The sequence below is a fragment of the Lampetra fluviatilis genome, chromosome 81 (assembly GCF_964198595.1).
Source record: "Lampetra fluviatilis chromosome 81, kcLamFluv1.1, whole genome shotgun sequence".
NCBI lineage: Eukaryota > Metazoa > Chordata > Hyperoartia > Petromyzontiformes > Petromyzontidae > Lampetra > Lampetra fluviatilis.
Window position 1 is genome coordinate 1055657 of NC_136355.1, and position 17829 is coordinate 1073485.

General features: G+C 48.9%; 1 protein-coding gene across 3 annotated transcripts; it reads left to right on the top strand.

Annotated features, from left to right (window-relative positions):
- The first annotated feature begins 9788 nt into the window (after positions 1 to 9788).
- On the top strand, positions 9789 to 16697 carry LOC144953732 (uncharacterized). Of its 3 annotated transcripts, none has more exons than XM_078884317.1 (4): positions 9789 to 9810; positions 11025 to 11195; positions 12176 to 12291; positions 14078 to 16697. In XM_078884317.1, the coding sequence occupies exon 4, from the start codon at positions 14152 to 14154 to the stop codon at positions 15373 to 15375; it is 1224 nt and encodes a 407-aa protein (XP_078740443.1). In that variant the 5' UTR covers positions 9789 to 9810; positions 11025 to 11195; positions 12176 to 12291; positions 14078 to 14151; the 3' UTR covers positions 15376 to 16697. The 3 variants fall into 3 exon arrangements, with proteins under 3 accessions (XP_078740443.1, XP_078740444.1, XP_078740442.1); XM_078884316.1 differs by lacking the exon at positions 9789 to 9810 and adding an exon at positions 9823 to 9841 and having other exon boundaries at positions 10983 to 11195; XM_078884318.1 differs by lacking the exons at positions 9789 to 9810; positions 11025 to 11195 and adding an exon at positions 9821 to 9841.
- Positions 16698 to 17829: the final 1132 nt, after the last annotated feature.

A 17829-nucleotide genomic window follows, 5' to 3' on the forward strand; every position in this document is an offset into this window, starting at 1 on the left:
CCGATAATGCCCAACGATCCCCCATTAGCGGCGTAAAATGGCACATCCACTGGAAGCAGCGGACGACATTGGACTGGAAGAATATTATAAATGAGGTCCGATATAATAGTTGCCGATGCCCCCGTGTCCACTAACACCCTAATCTCGACCCCATCAATAGATCCCGTAACAACGGACGAACCCGCCGAAGCAGCCACAATTCTACGCCCCAATTCCGCCCATTCAATGTCTCCCTGGTCCCGGCCGAACCCCCCTCGCCGAACCGAATCCCCGAACCTTAACCGGCCCTCCTCCGCCGCAACGCGGCGTCCCATGTGTGCCGAATAAACAGGCCGAGCGTGTGAGGTGCCGCGACTTGCCGGGGAATGTAGAGATGACTTGGGCTCTCGGTCGTCGTCCAGCCGAGCTCCCATGGCGCGCTGGCGCGGAGCGCGGCACCCGGACGCCACGTGGCCCCGGAGGCCGCAGTTATAGCACGTGACGAGGGTCGGAGTAGATCTTGGTTGCTCCGACTTTCGGCCCGATCGCAGAGGCGACCGGGCCCCCGGCCTCCAGTCCCCTGGTCGTCCCGTGGCGAACGCCTCCTCTCGTGGGCTGACGACTTGGGGTTCGGTGACCACCGAACCCGGGGCTGCGACGACAGCAACGTTGCAACCAACGCCTTGTTTCCGTTGTAGGGCCTCGTGCGCTTGAATACTCGTGGCGACTCTCAAAGAAGAAATATCAATCTCGTCAGCTGTGTTGATAGGGACCCCCAGGTCCTGCGCCAACTTAAGCAGCTGCTCCAAAACCATCGCGTCTTGACCCTCCTCGTCCATCCGAGGGAACGCAGCATCAGCAAGAGCCAGCAACGCCGTGCGATAGGCCAGCGCGGTCTCCGTGGCCGCTTTCCGTCTTGCGTAGAAATGATGGCGGCACCCCGAGGGAGGTCCGTAGACCCTGGCCAACAAACCCAGCGCATCCTTCAGCGTGGAGCGGTCCGACTTCCGTGCCGACCTGAAGGCCGCGAGCGCGTCGTCGTCCAGCATGGCGGGCAACGCCCGCAGCGCCGTAGCATCGGACCACGCTGACATCTCTTGATGCGCCAAAAACCTTCGCTGAAATTGGCCCCAGTCTCCGCCTTCCGCCTTGAAGGCTGACAACGTGGGCAGACGCTGCTGAAAAATGAAGTCATCCGCCTCGTGGTTCCTCTACGCCTCTCCGTCGGTGTGTAAGATGGCGGCTCCAGCGGCAGACGTAAAATGGCGGACCCCCTCGCGCGCTGATGACGTCGATGCGCGCGCTTGGGAACCCACCACCACGTGGCGCTCGCCGTTCCCGCCAAAAGTAGGCCCAGGCGCCATGGCGGGAATCCCCCATTCGTTTTGGCGGGAATCTGCGGGGCGACTTTGTAAAATGTCCCCCACCGTCCCCGCTCCTCCCGACGAGCTGATCTCCGCCAAGATGGACGCGGCGGCGAGCAGCAGCTCCGCCAGTCGGGAGTGCGCCTCACGAAGCACGGCCACGGTCTCCGGTCGCTCGCCCGGCGCCGTCGACGGATCCTGTAGCGTGGGCAAGTCGTCCTCCTCGCCCCCCGCCACCAGCGGCCCCGAGTCGTCCAGGTTTTCCTCGCGGTCAATCCCGTGGGTCCTACGGGTCTTCCTTGTCTCCATGCTTGGAAGCCCGTTTCACTTCTGACGCCAGATGAAGTATTGGAAAATGACGGCAGGAAACTCCTTGACGGGAACACACTTCTTTTATTAAATCTTGACTTGTAACGATACATCGCGTGGCCTCTCTTCTTCACAATGCGGTCACCATACAACGGTACAACTCGTGACCTCTTCTCTCCGCCCTACGCTTCTCTTGACTCTCGTAGATTCTGTGCTGCTGACTCTCTGTGCCTCGTGTAGACTCTGCGCCTCTGCTACACTCTTCACTCGTCGCGTGTAGACCTTACGCCTCTGCTACACTCTTTACTCGTCTCGTGTAGACTTTACATCTCTCTCTGGCTACACCGTATGCATACTCGGCTCGTGTAGACCTTTCTCTCTCTCTGGCTACACCGTATGCATACTCGGCTCGTGTAGACCTTTCTCTCTCTCTGGCCACACACTATACATCGCTCAGCTCGTGTAGACCTTTCTCTCTCTCTCTGGCTACACACTATACATTACTCAGCTCGTGTAGACCTTTCTCTCTCTCTGGCTACACACTTATACCTTACTCTCCTCTACTCTCCATTACTCTCCTCTCCGGGCTCTATCTCTGCACCTTCGTCTTCATTCTTAGATGGTTCCACTTCTGCCCTCTACTCCTCTGTGCATCACCTTATATATCTCTTCCTCCCGGGAGACGGAGCGGATGCGGACCTCAACGTCGGCACCGCTCCTCAGTTACCCAATCACCACGCGCTATCTCTATGATCCGTTTTCCCCCCAGCGCGTGTTTCCACTCCCCGACCAATCACACCGCGCTGCCCCCCGATCACTCCCTCTCAGCGCATCACCGGCACACAGCCAATCAGCAGCACTACCCCCACCCGCGCACTGACGCCTGCTCCTCCCCGTCAGCGCGCGTCACCACACACACACCCGTACATACGCGCTGGCACACAACGTATACACCCAGCGCGTATCACCACTACACAGGGATCAAAAGCAGGGACAAATGGTCAGACTGGCCCAGGTGTGGTAGTGGTCTAGCCCTGTAGCCTCGTTTGATGTTGGTGTAGACCTTGTCCAGAATCTTAGTTCCCCTAGTAGCACACTTAACATGCTGGTGGAATTTAGGGAGTGCTGCCTTTAAGTCTGCATGGTTGAAATCCCCTGCTATAATCAGCACAGCGTCAGGATACTTGCTCTGCTGAATGCTAATGCTGCCATGTAAAAGTCCAATAGCTGAGTTAGCATTAGCATCCGGTGGGATGTAAACAGCAGTTATCATGACCACAGTAAACTCTCTTGGGAGGTAAATCGGCCTGCATTTAACAGTCACATACTCCAGATCTGGGGAGCAGTGGCTGTCTACAGTCACAGTGTTAGTACACCAGCTCTTATTCACGTACACACAGAGCCCCCCTCCTCTGCTCTTACCGGAGTCTACTGTTCTGTCCTGGCGCTGTGCTGTGTAGCCTGCGAGCTCAATAGCAGAGTCCGGGATGGATGAATGAAGCCAGGTTTCTGTGAAAAGCAGAATGCAGCTGTCCTTCACTACGTTGTTCGCTGTAGTCTGTAGCCTCAATTCATCCATTTTGTTCGCGATGGATCTGGCGTTCGTGAGAAATAGGCTGGGTAGCGGTGGTTTGAGTGGCTGCCTCCGTAGCCTGGCTAGCGCACCGGCCCTGCAGCCTCGCCTCTGTCTTCTCTCTCTACGCCGCCTTTGCCTCCTCCCCGCTGGGATGATAATCCACGGAGAGCCGGGCCTCCTCACTAACTCCACTGGAATCTTGTGAAGACGGAGAAACTCGCTTGTAACACTCCGATCGTAACATAGTCCGATCTTAAGGAGATCGTGCCGGCTAAAGGTGTTACTCGCCCGACAAAATGAACACAAAACAAGACATAACGCGAACATAAACAACCATACAAGGCCCCGACCGGGTAGACACTGAGCTGCTGCAACTGTGTGCGCCGCCATGATGATGATGTATAGACATCACAAATGGGGGCAGTTTGGGAATTTTGGGTCGAGTACTCGCAACGATACAAGTCGGGGAGGTGTGCGTAACTGGATACATTTTGGTTTCATCTGTTCTGGCTGTACCTTGTCTGTTAGGCACGGATTTTTTGCAAAAGATGCCAATTCAGATTTCCATTGAGAGGGGACGATTGGAATTGCCATCAGGGAAGTGCCTAAAATTTTTGGGAACTCCGTCTAAATTTGCCCGTGTCAATGCTGTGGTTCAGGCAGTGGTTAGCGTTCCACCTGCGACGCAGATGCTTGTGCCGTTAAGATTGAAAAAAGGGCTGTCGGTAGGTGACTTGGGGGATGGCATTCTGTTGTCGCCCTCAAATTCCGTGATTCGAATGCCCTCTTTGGTGGGTGCTCTTACGATGGTACCGGCGACGGTCGAACCGTTCATTCAGATTGTAAACACGGGGCACGAGCCGGTCGTTATTCAAGAGGGGACTACGTTGGCGCACGCATCGGCCGCGCGGGGTTCGGAAGGAGATGCGTGTTTGGCAGCTGGGGGTGGTGACACGCTGCCACGGGCGGAGGATGAACCGAGCTGGTTTCGCGATTTGTATGAAGGCAACGACGATTTGACAACCGAGCAGCGGACGCGGTTAAGGGAGTTGCTTTGGGAATTCAAGGACGTTTTTAGTTCAGGGAAGTTTGATGTCAGTAGCACGACCTTATTGCGACATCACATTGATACTAGGGATGCGCCACCTATTTGATTGAATCCTCACCGTGTGAGCCCGCTGGAGAAGGATTGTATTCGGAAAACGGTTGACGAGATGTTGCAACAGGATATCGTCTCCCCTTCGTCCAGCCCATGGGGAGCTCCGATTCTATTGGTTAAAAAACGAGATGGTTCTCTGCGATTTTGTGTGGATTACCGAAAATTGAACAAGGTTTCAGTGGCGGATGCATACCCGCTCCCGCGCATTGACCACTCATTGGACGCATTGTCCGGTGCAAAGTTTTTTTCCACTTTGGATCTCTTGTCTGGCTTTTGGCAATTGCCTTTGGACGAGGAATCTAAACCAAAGACGGCCTTCCGCACGCCGCAAGGGTTGTTCCAATTTAATGTACTACCGATGGGGCTGCACTCCGCGCCAGCCACCTTTCAAAGATTGATGGAACTTGTTTTGTCTGGATTGCAGTGGGAGTCATGTTTGATATACCTTGACGATGTCATTGTGTTCAGTAAGGATTTTGATGGACATTTGCAGCGGTTACGGGCTGTGTTTGGCAGGGTACGGGACGACAATTTGAAATTTAAACCCCAAAAATGCCATTTGTTGAGAACGTCTGTTAAATATTTGGGGCATGTGGTCAGTGAAACGGGGGTCGCCACAGACCCGGAGAAAACCAGTTGTGTACGTGCGTGGCCAGTGCCTAAGACAGTGTCGGAAGTACGTAGCTTCGTGGGATTTGCGTCATACTACCGTCGATTTGTTAAAAATTTTGCCACAATTGCGAGGCCGCTGCACACACTGACTGCTGAGGGTAAGAAGTTTCTGTGGGGTGACGAGGAACAGCATTCGTTTGAAACGCTCCGGGATGCTTTGGTGGACGCACCGCCGCTCGGTTACCCAAATTTTGCGGAAATGTTTATTTTGGACACCGATGCCCGTGATACGGACATCGGCGCTGTATTGTCGCAAACGATTGACGGAGTTGAAAGGGTCGTCGCGTATGGCAGCCGTGTACTGTCCCCAGCAGAGCAAAGGTATTGTGTAACATGCAGGGAATTGTTGGCGATTGTACACTTTGTGCAGCTATATTGACCATACTTATACGGGCGACAATTTTTGGTCCGCACCGACCACGCGGCACTACAGTACTCCTTGCGGATCGACCAACCCTCGGGCCAAATGGCCCGCTGGCTTGAGGTCCTGCAGGGATACTCATTCATGGTCCAGCACAGGAAAGGTACGCGTCACGTTAGCGCGGATGCTCTGGCCCGATTGCCTCAGTCATCGGCCTTGTGTAGATGTACCGAGGGATCGCTGCGCTGCGGGCCGCCGCTGCAGGTCATTCTGGCCATGGCCGCTGCAGCCGAATCAGACCGGGTTGACAAAGCACCGGCTAAAGAGCCTGGGTTGCTGGGATTGTCTCGGGTTTGTTGGGCGCGCTTGCAAGTTGACGATCCTTCGCTTACCAAAATGAGGCTTCGGGCCTCTCGTTCTAAACAGTCGGATGATCGGGCCTTTCTTCGACTCGTTGACGACCTCCTGGTCAGATGGGATGTCGTCTTGCAGAAGTTTTGTATTGTGGTACCACTATGTTTGAGGGGAGAACTTATTCGCGACACGCACGAGCGATTGATGCACTTGGGGGAGAAGAAAACGGCTTTGACTCTGAGTAACGATTTCTATTGGCCGGGATTGCAGAATGATGTTCATTTGTACGTTAAGTCTTGTCACGAGTGCGCACGGCGGAAGGCGCCGGCACAGCCATATCGGGTACCATTGCAGTCGATACGTGTTTCACGGGTGAACGAGATTGTAGCCCTCGATATTCTGGGACCGTTCCCCATTACCCCGCGGGGTCACAAATACTTGCTTGTGGGGGTCGAGTACCTCACTCGGTGGCCTATGGCATGGCCGCTAGCGGACCAATCGGCAGGATCGATCGTGGAGGCCTTCCTGCAGGGTTATGTTTTTGACAAAGGTGCCCCGGAGCACCTGCTTACGGACCAGGGAAAAAAATTTTGTCCCGCCTATTGAAGGAAGTGTGTGACGCATTGGGTACAAGGAAAATTCGGACATCCCCATACCACCTGCAAACCGACGGGATGGTCGAACGTCTTCATCGAACATTGACGTCTATGTTGTGCCAACAGGTTAATTCGACTCAGACAGATTGGGATTTACATGTCCCGGCAGCTTTGGCCGCTTATAGATTAGCCCCACACGCTTCAACAGGGTATTCACCCTTCTATTTGATGTATGGTCGTGAACCAGAAGCCCCGGCCCTGGTCAGGCTGGGGGTGAAATCTAAGGGAAAGTCGCCAACGGTGCCTGTCCCCATGCGTGAGGCATTGGATCGGTTGAAAGAGGCCAGGGAGGCCTCGCTGGGAATTACGGCACGAAGGCAGGCTGCTAATGAGCGCCTGCACGGTACACAGCCTCCACGGGAACCATGGCAGGTGGGCGACAAGGCCTGGTTACATTGTCCAATGGTGCCGGTAGACACATCACCGAAATTTCATCGGCCCTGACAGGGGCCCGTTGAGATTGTGGAAGTCCGTCGGGATCAGAGTGTAAGAATTCGATACGGTCGCCGATTGTGACACATTCACCCGTCACGCTTGAAGAGATATGTGGTACCTTATGATGCGTCATCTCCCATCCCGGAACGGCCTGTATTGGATGTGTCCGACGAGCGTGATGTGCGACGATGGAAGGACGCACCTCAGCAGTCTTCCCCCCGTGTGTCTGCAGGATCGCTATTTTTGAATCAGGGGACACCCCGGGACACACGAGACCACGTTGGGGTCTCATCGAGGAATGGCCAGGGTAATGGAGATGGACGCACGTTTCGGGCAGGACGCTGCCCCGCACCCATGGACAGAGATACCCGGGCCCCTGTTCAGTCGAGTCGGGGTGACGGACCGGCCGCGGGAACCCGCTTGAGAAGATTTTCTTAAAACTGTGGGAGTCGAGGATTGTGTACATTTTGTTGTGTGTTGTGGTTTCCGCGTGACGCATCGTGTTTAGCCGGGACGGCTAACTTTTTCAACAGGGGGGGGGGGGGTGATATAGGACTTGAAATATGACGCGCCACGCGTTCTGTTGTTCTGTTGCTATGCAAGCGAGCGGTGTACAGTGGGGTGTATCTGAGGACGGGGTTGTTGTTGTCGGGCGTGAGGGAGACGTCGTTAAGATGGGCGACAGGTGTTATGGGTAACCGAGGATGCAGGCCGGTGATTAGTTAGGAGGGTGAGTAGTTAATGACCGGCGCCGCTCTGGCGGGAATAACAAGGCCACGTGAGGCTGGGGGCCTGGGGGCGAGTGACGAAGCGGGGGGGTGAGATAATTGATTGGGACTGATTGGTGTGGGGATAAGAGGATAGCGTAACGGAGAGACGGGAGTCTTGATTGGGATTGGAGCTGGAGCGGTTGGTGCCAGGGAGAGAGACGAAGCAGCAGTGAGTAGAGAAGATACGATAACGGTAGCGGTGGATAGAGATAGGATGGAGTACGGTAACAGTGGATAGAGATAGGATAGAGTACGGTAACAGTGGATAGAGATAGGATAGAGTACGGTAACAGTGGATAGAGATAGGATAGAGTACGGTAACAGTGGATAGAGATAGGACAGAGTACGGTAGCAGTGGAGAGAGAGAACGCAGAGTGCGGTAGCAGTGGTAGCACTGCATCGGAGGAATACAGAACAGGGTAGCAGCGGAGTAACGGACCTTGGGAGAGCAGGAGAGCGAACGGAGAGACATAGAGTGTCGTTGATGGCAGATAGTATAGCAGAGCAAACAAGGAGACACGGAGCGGTGATGAGGAGAAGGTGTGAACTCTAAAGTGTGAATAAACGGAACGAGAAAGACAACCGGAGTACGATTCCTACACATAAAATCCGTGATCTGGTCCCTTCTGTAAAAGATGTGGTTCCAGACATACAGTACCCTGGCATCTACAAACTAAGTTGCCTCTGTGGTAGCAGTTACATTGGAGAAACGAAACGACATGTCTCGGACCGCATCCGTGAACATAAAGCAGACTTGAAACACGGTAGAATGAACACCTCAGCCGTGGCAGACCATTGTTATAATTCAGTGGGCTCACATGACATTGACTTCTCCAAGACGGAGGCTCTCTGAAGGCCATCCGGCTACCATGAGAGATTCGTTCACGAGGCCATCCACATATATAAACACAGAGACCATTTCAACCAAGAAGATGGACTCTGGCTCAGCAATCATTGGAAGAACGTGATAAACCATTTCGGGTCTTAACTGATTGTGTTCACGTTTTCTCCTCACGAAATGGAGTCTTTGCTCTGCTGCAAGTCTCCTGCTACCACTCTCCCATTGACATATTTCGTTGCTTCCTCTTGGTACCTTTCACGTGACGATCAATGAGATCGTGTATAGCAGATTGTATAATAATAATAAATAGTATAACAGTGTAATGTCTAATATAATGTATAAGGTAATATCGTAATTGTATAGTCAATATACAGCAGTGTGGTATACAGTAGGGTGTGTAGAATAATACATAGTGTAATATTACAATGTATAGTCTAAGGTGGTGTATAGTAACGCAGTGTATAATTCAATGTTGGGTTTGTCTATGGCAGTGTATAGTACGGGGTATATCCGTGTGATGTAAGAAAAAAGTTTAGCTGGAGGCATATTATTGTGTTTTTTGCGACATAGAAGTGTAATGTATGACTTACTGTTATTAGCTCAGCTTATTGGAGAGTATATTGACTATATTGATTACATTGATGTATTTTATAATTTAGTTTTTATCGGTTCACTATATGGTAGTCATTATATAGTGTAGCGTATACCCAGTTACTTAATGTTAATAGCCCAGCTTATTGGAAAGTATATTAAGCACATTGACTATATTGAGGTATATTTCGATTTAAAGCTTTCGTGACTGCAGGGATTCATTTTCTTGGTTCTTTCGGTAAAGTCATGTAGAATGGAAACAATAAAATAAAATTAAACATAATAAAATAATATAAAGCTACCCATACGAATAATAAAGAATATAATATAAAATAATATAATATAAAATAATATAATATAAAAATCTATTTTATTATATTATTATGTTTTTTATTATTATTTTATTATTTCCATTCTACGTGACTTTACCGAAAGAACCAAGAAGATATATTGATGTAGTTTATATTTTAGTTTTTTCACACAGGTGTATTATATGGTAGTAGGGTATTTGCAGTTGTTTAGAAACTCCTCCTTCTTTGTTGCCCACACAATGCACGCGCTTGATACCCCCCGCCCCTCTACCCTCCGCCCCTCCCCATCTTCCCCCCCGCCCATCTTCCCCCCGCCCCTCTACACCCCCGCCCCTCTGCCCCCCCGCCCCACTCATCCCCCGCCCCTCACTCTGAGCCCGTCTCTCGCTCGATGACGTCACGAGACGACCCCTGAACCAGGAAGTGACGCTGGTGAGTCGTCTCCGTGGGTCTCTGAGCAGAGGTGTTGACATCGTATTTGTTGTGGTGGTTGTGTTGTGGTGGTTGTGTTGTGGTGGTTGTGGTGGTCGTGGTTGTGGTGATTGTGTTGTTGTGGTCGTAGTTGTGGTGGTCGTGGTTGTGGTGATTGTGTTGTTGTGGTCGTAGTTGTGGTGGTCGTAGTTGTGGTGGTTGTAGTTGTTGTGGTCGTAGTTGTGGTGGTCGTAGTTGTGGTGGTCCTAGTTGTTGTGGTCGTAGTTATGGTGGTTATGTTGTGGTGGTCGTAGTTGTGGTGGTCGTGGTTGTTGTGGTGGTGGTTGTGGTGGTCGTAGTTGTGGTGGTCGTAGTTTTGGTGGTGGTTGTGGTGTTCGTAGTTGTGGTGGTCATAGTTGTGGTTGTTGTGGTGGTTGTCGTGGTCGTAGTTTTTGTGGTAGTTGTGGTGGTGGTGGTTGTAGTTGTGGTGGTCCTAGTTGTTGTGGTCGTAGTTGTGGTGGTCGTAGTTGTGGTGGTCATAGTTGTGGTGGTCGTAGTTGTGGTGGTCGTAGTTGTGGTGGTGGTCGTAGTTGTTGTGGTTGTGGTGGTTGTTGTGGTGGTGGTTGTGGTGGTGCTGGTTGTGGTGGTGGTGGTTGTAGTGGTTGTGGTGGTGGTGGTTGTGGTGGTCGTAGTTGTGGTGGTCGTAATTTTGGTGGTCGTAATTTTGGTGGTCGTAGTTTTGGTGGTGGTTGTGGTGGTTGTAGTTGTGGTTGTCGTGGTGGTCGTAGTTGTCGTGGTCGAAGTTGTGGTTGTTGTTTTGGTTGTGGTTTTAGTGCTCGTAGTAGTGGTGGTTGCTGCAAGGACGGATCAAGGTTCTTATAGGCCATAAGTGATAACTTTCAACAGCTGCTACTGCTGCCCACGTTACTACCGTCGCTGCGTTCGATCTCGCATAGATTGAAGCAGGCTGCTTTATGTGAGGAGCTCGCAAATCCTTGAAAGATCTGGACAGTCCCATCGGTGAACTCCTCCAACAGGCGAGGCTGCGTCGGCTGGGTCATGTGCCCCGTATGCCCAGCCACTGCATGCCCAAGCAGCTTTTGTTAAGTTATATACAGGAGCCTAAACGGGTGTGTCATGGGCTAAAGATGAGATGATATTATACAGGACGATGTATGAGTGATGTGATACAGGATGATGTGGAGCTGAGTGAATTTGCTCACGACTGGTACCAGCGGTGTCAAGATCAGCCTCTGGAGGAGGAGGAGACTCGTGAAGGACGCTACTGGACAGTTGAAGGCAGTCGCCCTCCAGCAACAACGGAGGGCAGAGGAGCGACGCTCTCTACAAATGAGAGGATCGCCGGGTGGCTAAAACACATCGAACTGGCACAGTAGAGGACACAGGTGATGCATCTGCCAATTATCTCAGTCAACCCATTGTTCTGGGTCTGTCTTGTGACCAGCCAGTAGGCGTTCAACAATTCACATGGCCTTAAAGTGCACAGTGCCTGGCACAAGCACGTGGTGATGTCACAACAGTGTCAAATAGGTTATTGTTGTGTGTATGTGTATATATGTTTTGTGTGTAATATGTATGTATAGCTACTGGGTGTACTGCATGTGAACGATGCCCGGGTGCAGTCGAGGGATGGCTCCTTATTGGTCAACCATATTAGGGGCCGTCCATAAATGACGTCACGCGATTTTGGCCGAATTTTTGACCCCCCTCGTCACATAGCGTCACAAAAAGTCAGACCCCCCTCAAATATGACGTCCCCCAAAACAATATTTCCATTTAAAAAAAACATGCTTCAAATCACTTTTAACTATTGTCACTGTAGTGCGTATTTAATGTGGCGCTGCACTCTGATGTTGTAGGAGAAAACATTTATTAAAAAGGAGCCGTTGGAAAGCTGAAATTTCGCGTAAATTTTCTCATAAAATGTACTTGAAAATATTAAACTTTAAATAAAACTGCCAATATTCAGAATATATTGAAATTATATTATAATAGAACGAAGCAAAATGGAGAGTACAATTATAACAATCACATATTCATTCCGCAGAATGAAAGCCCTGGTAGAATCATTAAAATATATATTTTTAATAACAATCATTCAAAAAATTTACAAAATGTATGCTTCTCCATTCTACCATGGAGAAGCAAAATGCTCCTTCATGGAATAAATAAAATGTGACCTTAGTCAATTTAAATCATCAAATAGTTAATAATGAAAATTAATACAAAAATAAGTGTTATAACGCATGTTATGTTTATATTCATTTAAAGTTGCGCATTTTGATGTGACGTGAGATTTCTCAACCCCCCCCTCCCCCTCTCGTCACACATCGTCACAAATGTCTGACCCTCCTCCCCCCCCTAGGTGTGTGACGTCATTTATGGACGGCCCCTTATGTTTGCTGATGATCTGGTGATTGCTGCTCACTCAGAGGTGGAGTTGGAGGCGCTGCTGCTGAACCTGGAGTGTGTCACAAAGAGGTGGGGTCTTACCATCAGCCCCACCAAAACTAAGCACCTGCCTGGGTATTTTGTGTCATCAAAGACTCCACCCCCTCAGCTCCCTATTGGTGGTGTAGCAGTTGATGAGAGGTTGGAGAGTTTCCCATACCTGGGCAGTGTGCTTATGTCCAGCACCGGTTTGACGACAGAGGTCTCACTCTGAATCAGTTGGACATCATTTTCATTTAATCGACTGCATAATTCTGCGTGGCAGCTATCTCGCCTGTCGCTCCACACGAAGCTTCAGGTCTACTCGGATACAGTCATGCCTTCCCTTGCAAAATGTGGAGCCCCCTCTAACTGAACATCTGCACCAGCTTGTAATATTCAGGCTAGCCTGTCTACGATCCATCCTGGGTTTAACCACACTGGTTTGTGTAAGTTGTTCAGGGATCATTGCAAGATCTGGACAAAGTCCCATCAGTGGTGCCACAATGGTGAGATGTTAACTACATCGCCTGGTATACAGGAGGTCATCGGTTCAATCCGGACCCTGACATTTAGAAACATACTTTTAGAATATTTGGCTGCTAAAAATGTCCACGTGATGATAAGCCACTTCGTTGAGCTATCATTTGTGGCCAGGTCATTTCTGAAAAAGAGATCTATTGCTCAGTGCGCTTTACCTGGTGTGATAAAAAATATTTCATGGTTTAAAAAATCCGTGAGCTCTCCTGGCAAGTGAGTCTGCATTGGCTGGGTTATGTCACCCGCATTCCCAGCCACCGCATGCCTAAGTGTCTGTTGGGTTGGGTGTTTCATTTAGTTTAGTTTCATTTATTAGGTATAACCCTGTGAGCTATGGGTGCAACCGCAACAAAACAAAAACATGAACAAGAAACATCTTAAAGTGACTATATGCAACAGAAAAATCCTGGAAAAAAATGCAAAGTCTTCAAGAAAAAACACCGTATTTCAACGCCGTGTGCAAAAATCCCAGTGGGATGCAAGTCAAACAATAACCATACGACAATTTAGATTAAAGTTATCAGCCTAACTCTGTGCTACAACAAACAAACATGGCTTAACCAAAACGTTTTCAAAATCACCAAAATAAAGCTATAAAGACAATGTAACAGTAATCATAGGAACTCAATCAAATTTAACAATAAACGATATACATAACATGTACGACCAAACTTTGCAGCCATAGTTTGCTGCATGAGTCACTCCATAACAGCAGGAGTATCAGTAGCAGAATCAAAAAATTCAATACACCTTTACAGATCAACACACTATAATCAAAACTCAAGATCATACTTTGTAGCGGTTATCCGGAATGATACATTTGATTTCAGGCTATTCTGAATAGCAGTGGCAGCTAGGGATGTACATCTCCTCCAGAGCAGTTTTGAGTGAAGATCTCACAGGTAGTGATCCAAGTTGCAATTTATTGGCGATAGCATTCCAGACCCTGGGGGCATCAATGGAAAAGGCCCTTCCTCCAGTATTTGTACGGCAATAAGGAATGTGAAGCTGGTAAATGAGCAAAGACCTTAGGTCACATTTGTTCTTCGAAACAGTGAGGAGATCCAGCAGGTAGTCCGCTTATTTTTTTGTAAGTACATCGTGAATAATACTACGTGTGCGTGTATAATCTGTATATATTGTGTGTAATGTGTGCATCTCATGTCCCCTGGGTGTACTGTGTGTCAGTATGTAACGCGTGTGTATATTGTGTAAGGTGTAGATGTGTATAATGTGGAGGTGTTCTATAATGTGTATCATGTATATTGGTTATGTATATTTTGTGTGTAATGTGTAGGTTGAATGACATGAAGCAGAGACTCAAGACAGCCCAGTGGTAGAAGGAATCAATGCGAGCAGTGTCCATACGACATGAGCCACACTGGACACATTAATTTCAACCACAAATTACACATGGCAAAGAAGACCTTCAAGTGTACTATATGCGAGAAGGTATTTCGACGTTTACCACTACTTAGAACTCACCAGAGACAACACACAGGAGAGAAGCCCTTTAAGTGCACTGTCTGTGGTAAAGCGTTTCCACGGTCAGGATCTCTTAACGCTCACCAGAAAACACACACAGGGGAAAAACCTTTCAAATGCACTGTGTGTGGAAAGGCATTTGCAACTTCAGGAAATTTGTTTCAACATCAAAAAACACACTCAAGTGATAAGCCCTTCAAGTGCACTTTGTGTGAGAAGACATTTAGACAGTCATCACAGCTCCAAATTCACCAGATAACACACACTGGCGAGAAGCCCTTCAAGTGCACTGTTTGTGGTAAAGCGTTTACACAGTCAGGATATCTTAACATTCACCAGAAAACACACACAGGTGAGAAGCCCTTCAAGTGCACTGTGTGTGGTAAAGCGTTTACATGTTCAGGATCTCTTAACATTCACCAGAGACAACACACAGGCGAGAAGCCCTTCAAGTGCACTGTGTGTGGTAAAGCATTTACACGCTCAAGATGTCTTACCATTCACCAGAGACAACACACAGGCGAGAAGCCCTTCAAGTGCACTTTGTGTGAGAAGACATTTAGACAGTTATCACATCTCCAAATTCACCAGATGACACACACTGGCGAGAGGCCCTTCAAGTGCACTGTTTGTGGTAAATCGTTTACACGGTCTGGATATCTTAACATTCACCAGAGAAAACACACAGGTGAGAAGCCCTTCAAGTGCACTGTGTGTGGGAAGTTATTCACACGGTTAGACGGCCGAAATAGGCATGAGAAGATCCATGTGGAGAAGGAGGTGGAATCGAGCCCATCTCGCATGAAACAAGACCCAAAAGACAACCCGAGTTTAGCAACGTGGCCAGCAGTGAAGGTTGAATGGGAAGAAGTGAAGGGGGAATGTGAAGAGGTGAAGGTGGAATGTGAAAATGTGAAGATGGAATGTGAAGAAGTGAAGGTGGAATGTGAAGATGAAGACTCAACTCCAGGCCCTGACCTCCAGTTGAATGGAGGCAGCGTTAAGCAGGAGGAGCATTCGGACTCTGAGGGAGGGCGAGGCGACCCCCAGGAGGTTGTGGATGTGGAGGTGTGGGTGGAGTTTTTGGCGGAGGGATCGTGCATTCGTTAGTGTGCTGTCTTACGAGCGCAGGAACCCGAGTTTGATTCCCGTTCACGGTCGACATCGGTGACAATTATCTGAATTGGTCCTGGGCCTCCCCTAGGTCAACTCAGCCTCAAATGAGTACCTGGTGTGGTGCCTAAACACCACTGGGAAGATAAAGGCGGACGGGCATGGTTCTGACCACCCACCCCCTCGTGTACCGTGCCGGCCTTCATCGGTGCTCGCTGCCACACTTGTCTTTAAAGTCTGTTCAGGCTCTCAAGGGGCAAATTTATCTTCAAAGTTTTTGGACAAAGCAGAGTAAGAGGGCCCAGCACGTTTGAAGTGGGGTCTGGAAAGGTCTGAAAGAATTCCCAATGAGGTCACCTTATTTACAGGCATCTCATTACAACAATACGTGCAGCTTTTAGCGTCATCCACTCAGAGGTTACCTTTCATTTAACGTAGCTACCCCAAAGCCTTGGGAACCACCTAAGAAGTTTCGTCTCTTGGAATCTCCATCCGGCCATCTCTCATTCAAACTGACTCTCTTTTAAAATCACCAACGTTTAAGTGTGAATGCTATTTTACAACGTAATTACTATTATTACATTTCTTTGTTTTATCTGAAATTGGGTGGAATGCTTTGATGTTACTTACTGGCCCGAGTCGCCCTTAAAACAAATCTCTGCTCAATGGGGTTTGCTCGGAAAATATACTTCTGGTTCTTCGGATTCTGTAAATCTGATGGCATTGAAAACATTATTTAGCATTATGAACGAATGATTACCCATCAACCGATTGTGAGTCTCGATGTAACAAGTTGCGTGTATCGGGGTCACGTATAGAATATGGGATGTCTGGACAGATCAATTGTGTGGTATGAATATGAGCAATGCCCTTGTATTCATGTGACTGCAGATGTTTGTGCGACACGAACTGTCAGCTTAGAAGTGTAGGTACCATCTTCCTCTCGATAACAATTCGTAGTTTTCTTTAAAATAAGGAACCTAATGGGACCTGTCTCGACCTCGCTGTGCATTTCTCTGCACCACTTCGTCTAATAACACAAAACAAGGATAAACGTCAAAACTCCGATGCGTTTAATTAACTTTTTTGTTAACACGCTTTCATGAAATGTACTAAAAAGTAATAAATACATATTTTCTGTTCAAGTACTTTGCATTATATATGTTTCATGTACTCTTGTTGTAACTGACTAAATGAAAGCGTGGGGCGCGCGTACTATTTTTTGAGCAAATATGTCTGTATTCACAATGGAAAGTAAGTGTTCATATCTTGTTAATATGTTGTAATTTAAATATTTCGATTTAAAGCTTTCGTGACTGCAGGGTTTCATATTCTTGGTTCTTCCGGTAAAGTCACGTAGAAGGGAAATAATAAAATAATACAAATTAAACATTAAATTCTCACGACGTTAAGACCACAACGCAAGCAGCCGTCCTCAGATGAAGAACAGATCTGTCGGAAAGACAGCGTCCTAATGAACACTGCTTAGCTTGGCAGTGTATTTTAAGCTGGGTGGGAGGAGCAGAGCACCTTGACAAAGGAGTTTACATATCAACAGGAATTTAGCGTGTTGATGACATGCAGATATGGGGTTAGTCACTCCTTGTGGATTGTGTAGGCGGTGGGGGGGTCTCAGTCATATTATGCGAGTGTATTATGTAGGACTAGCGGTAAGTACCCGGCTTTGCTCGGGCGAAACAGACAGACACACATCTACTTACATACATCGACCCACACCCATAGAAACACATCGACTTAGACGCACACACACACATATGGTTAAACCCAGGATGGATCGTAGGCAGGCCAGCCTAAATTTTTCTTACCGGCGAAGATGTTCCATTAGGGGGGTCCAAGTTTCACAAGAGAAGGAAGGGAATGACCGTGGGCGAAAAGACCTGGAGCTTCGTGCGGAGTGAGAGAGCAGGTAGCTTCCACACAGTGTTACACAGCCCGTGAAAATATAATGCCGCACGACTGATTCGGAGTGAGACCTCTGCTGTGAAACCGGAGCCAGTCATGAGCACACTGGGCAGGTATGGGAAACTCTCCACTCTCTGCACAACTGCCCAATCACCAATTGTGAGTTGTGGGGGTGGATTGTACGATGGTACAAAATACCCAGGCAGGTGCTTAGGTTTGGTGGGGCTGATGGTAAGGCCCCACCTCTTAGTGGCAAGCTCCAGGTTCAGCAGCAGCGCGTCCAACTCGTCCTTTGAGTGAGCATCAATTAGCAGATCATGGGCATACATAACGTGGTTGACCAATAGGGAGCCATCCCTTGACCACAGCCGGGCATAAATCAGCCTCCCATTGTATCTGTACCAAATGGGAATTTTTCTGGTACAGCCATTGAAGGCTTGACGAACTACGTGGTCCAAATATATGTAAAATAATGTGGGAGGCAGAGGACATCCCGGTCGCACCCCAAGGTATAGAGGGAATGGCTCT

Excerpts from the sequence above, each read along its gene's own strand:
- LOC144953732 (XM_078884317.1), top strand. The coding sequence starts at position 14,152 with ATGAGCCACACTGGACACATTAATTTCAACCACAAATTACACATGGCA.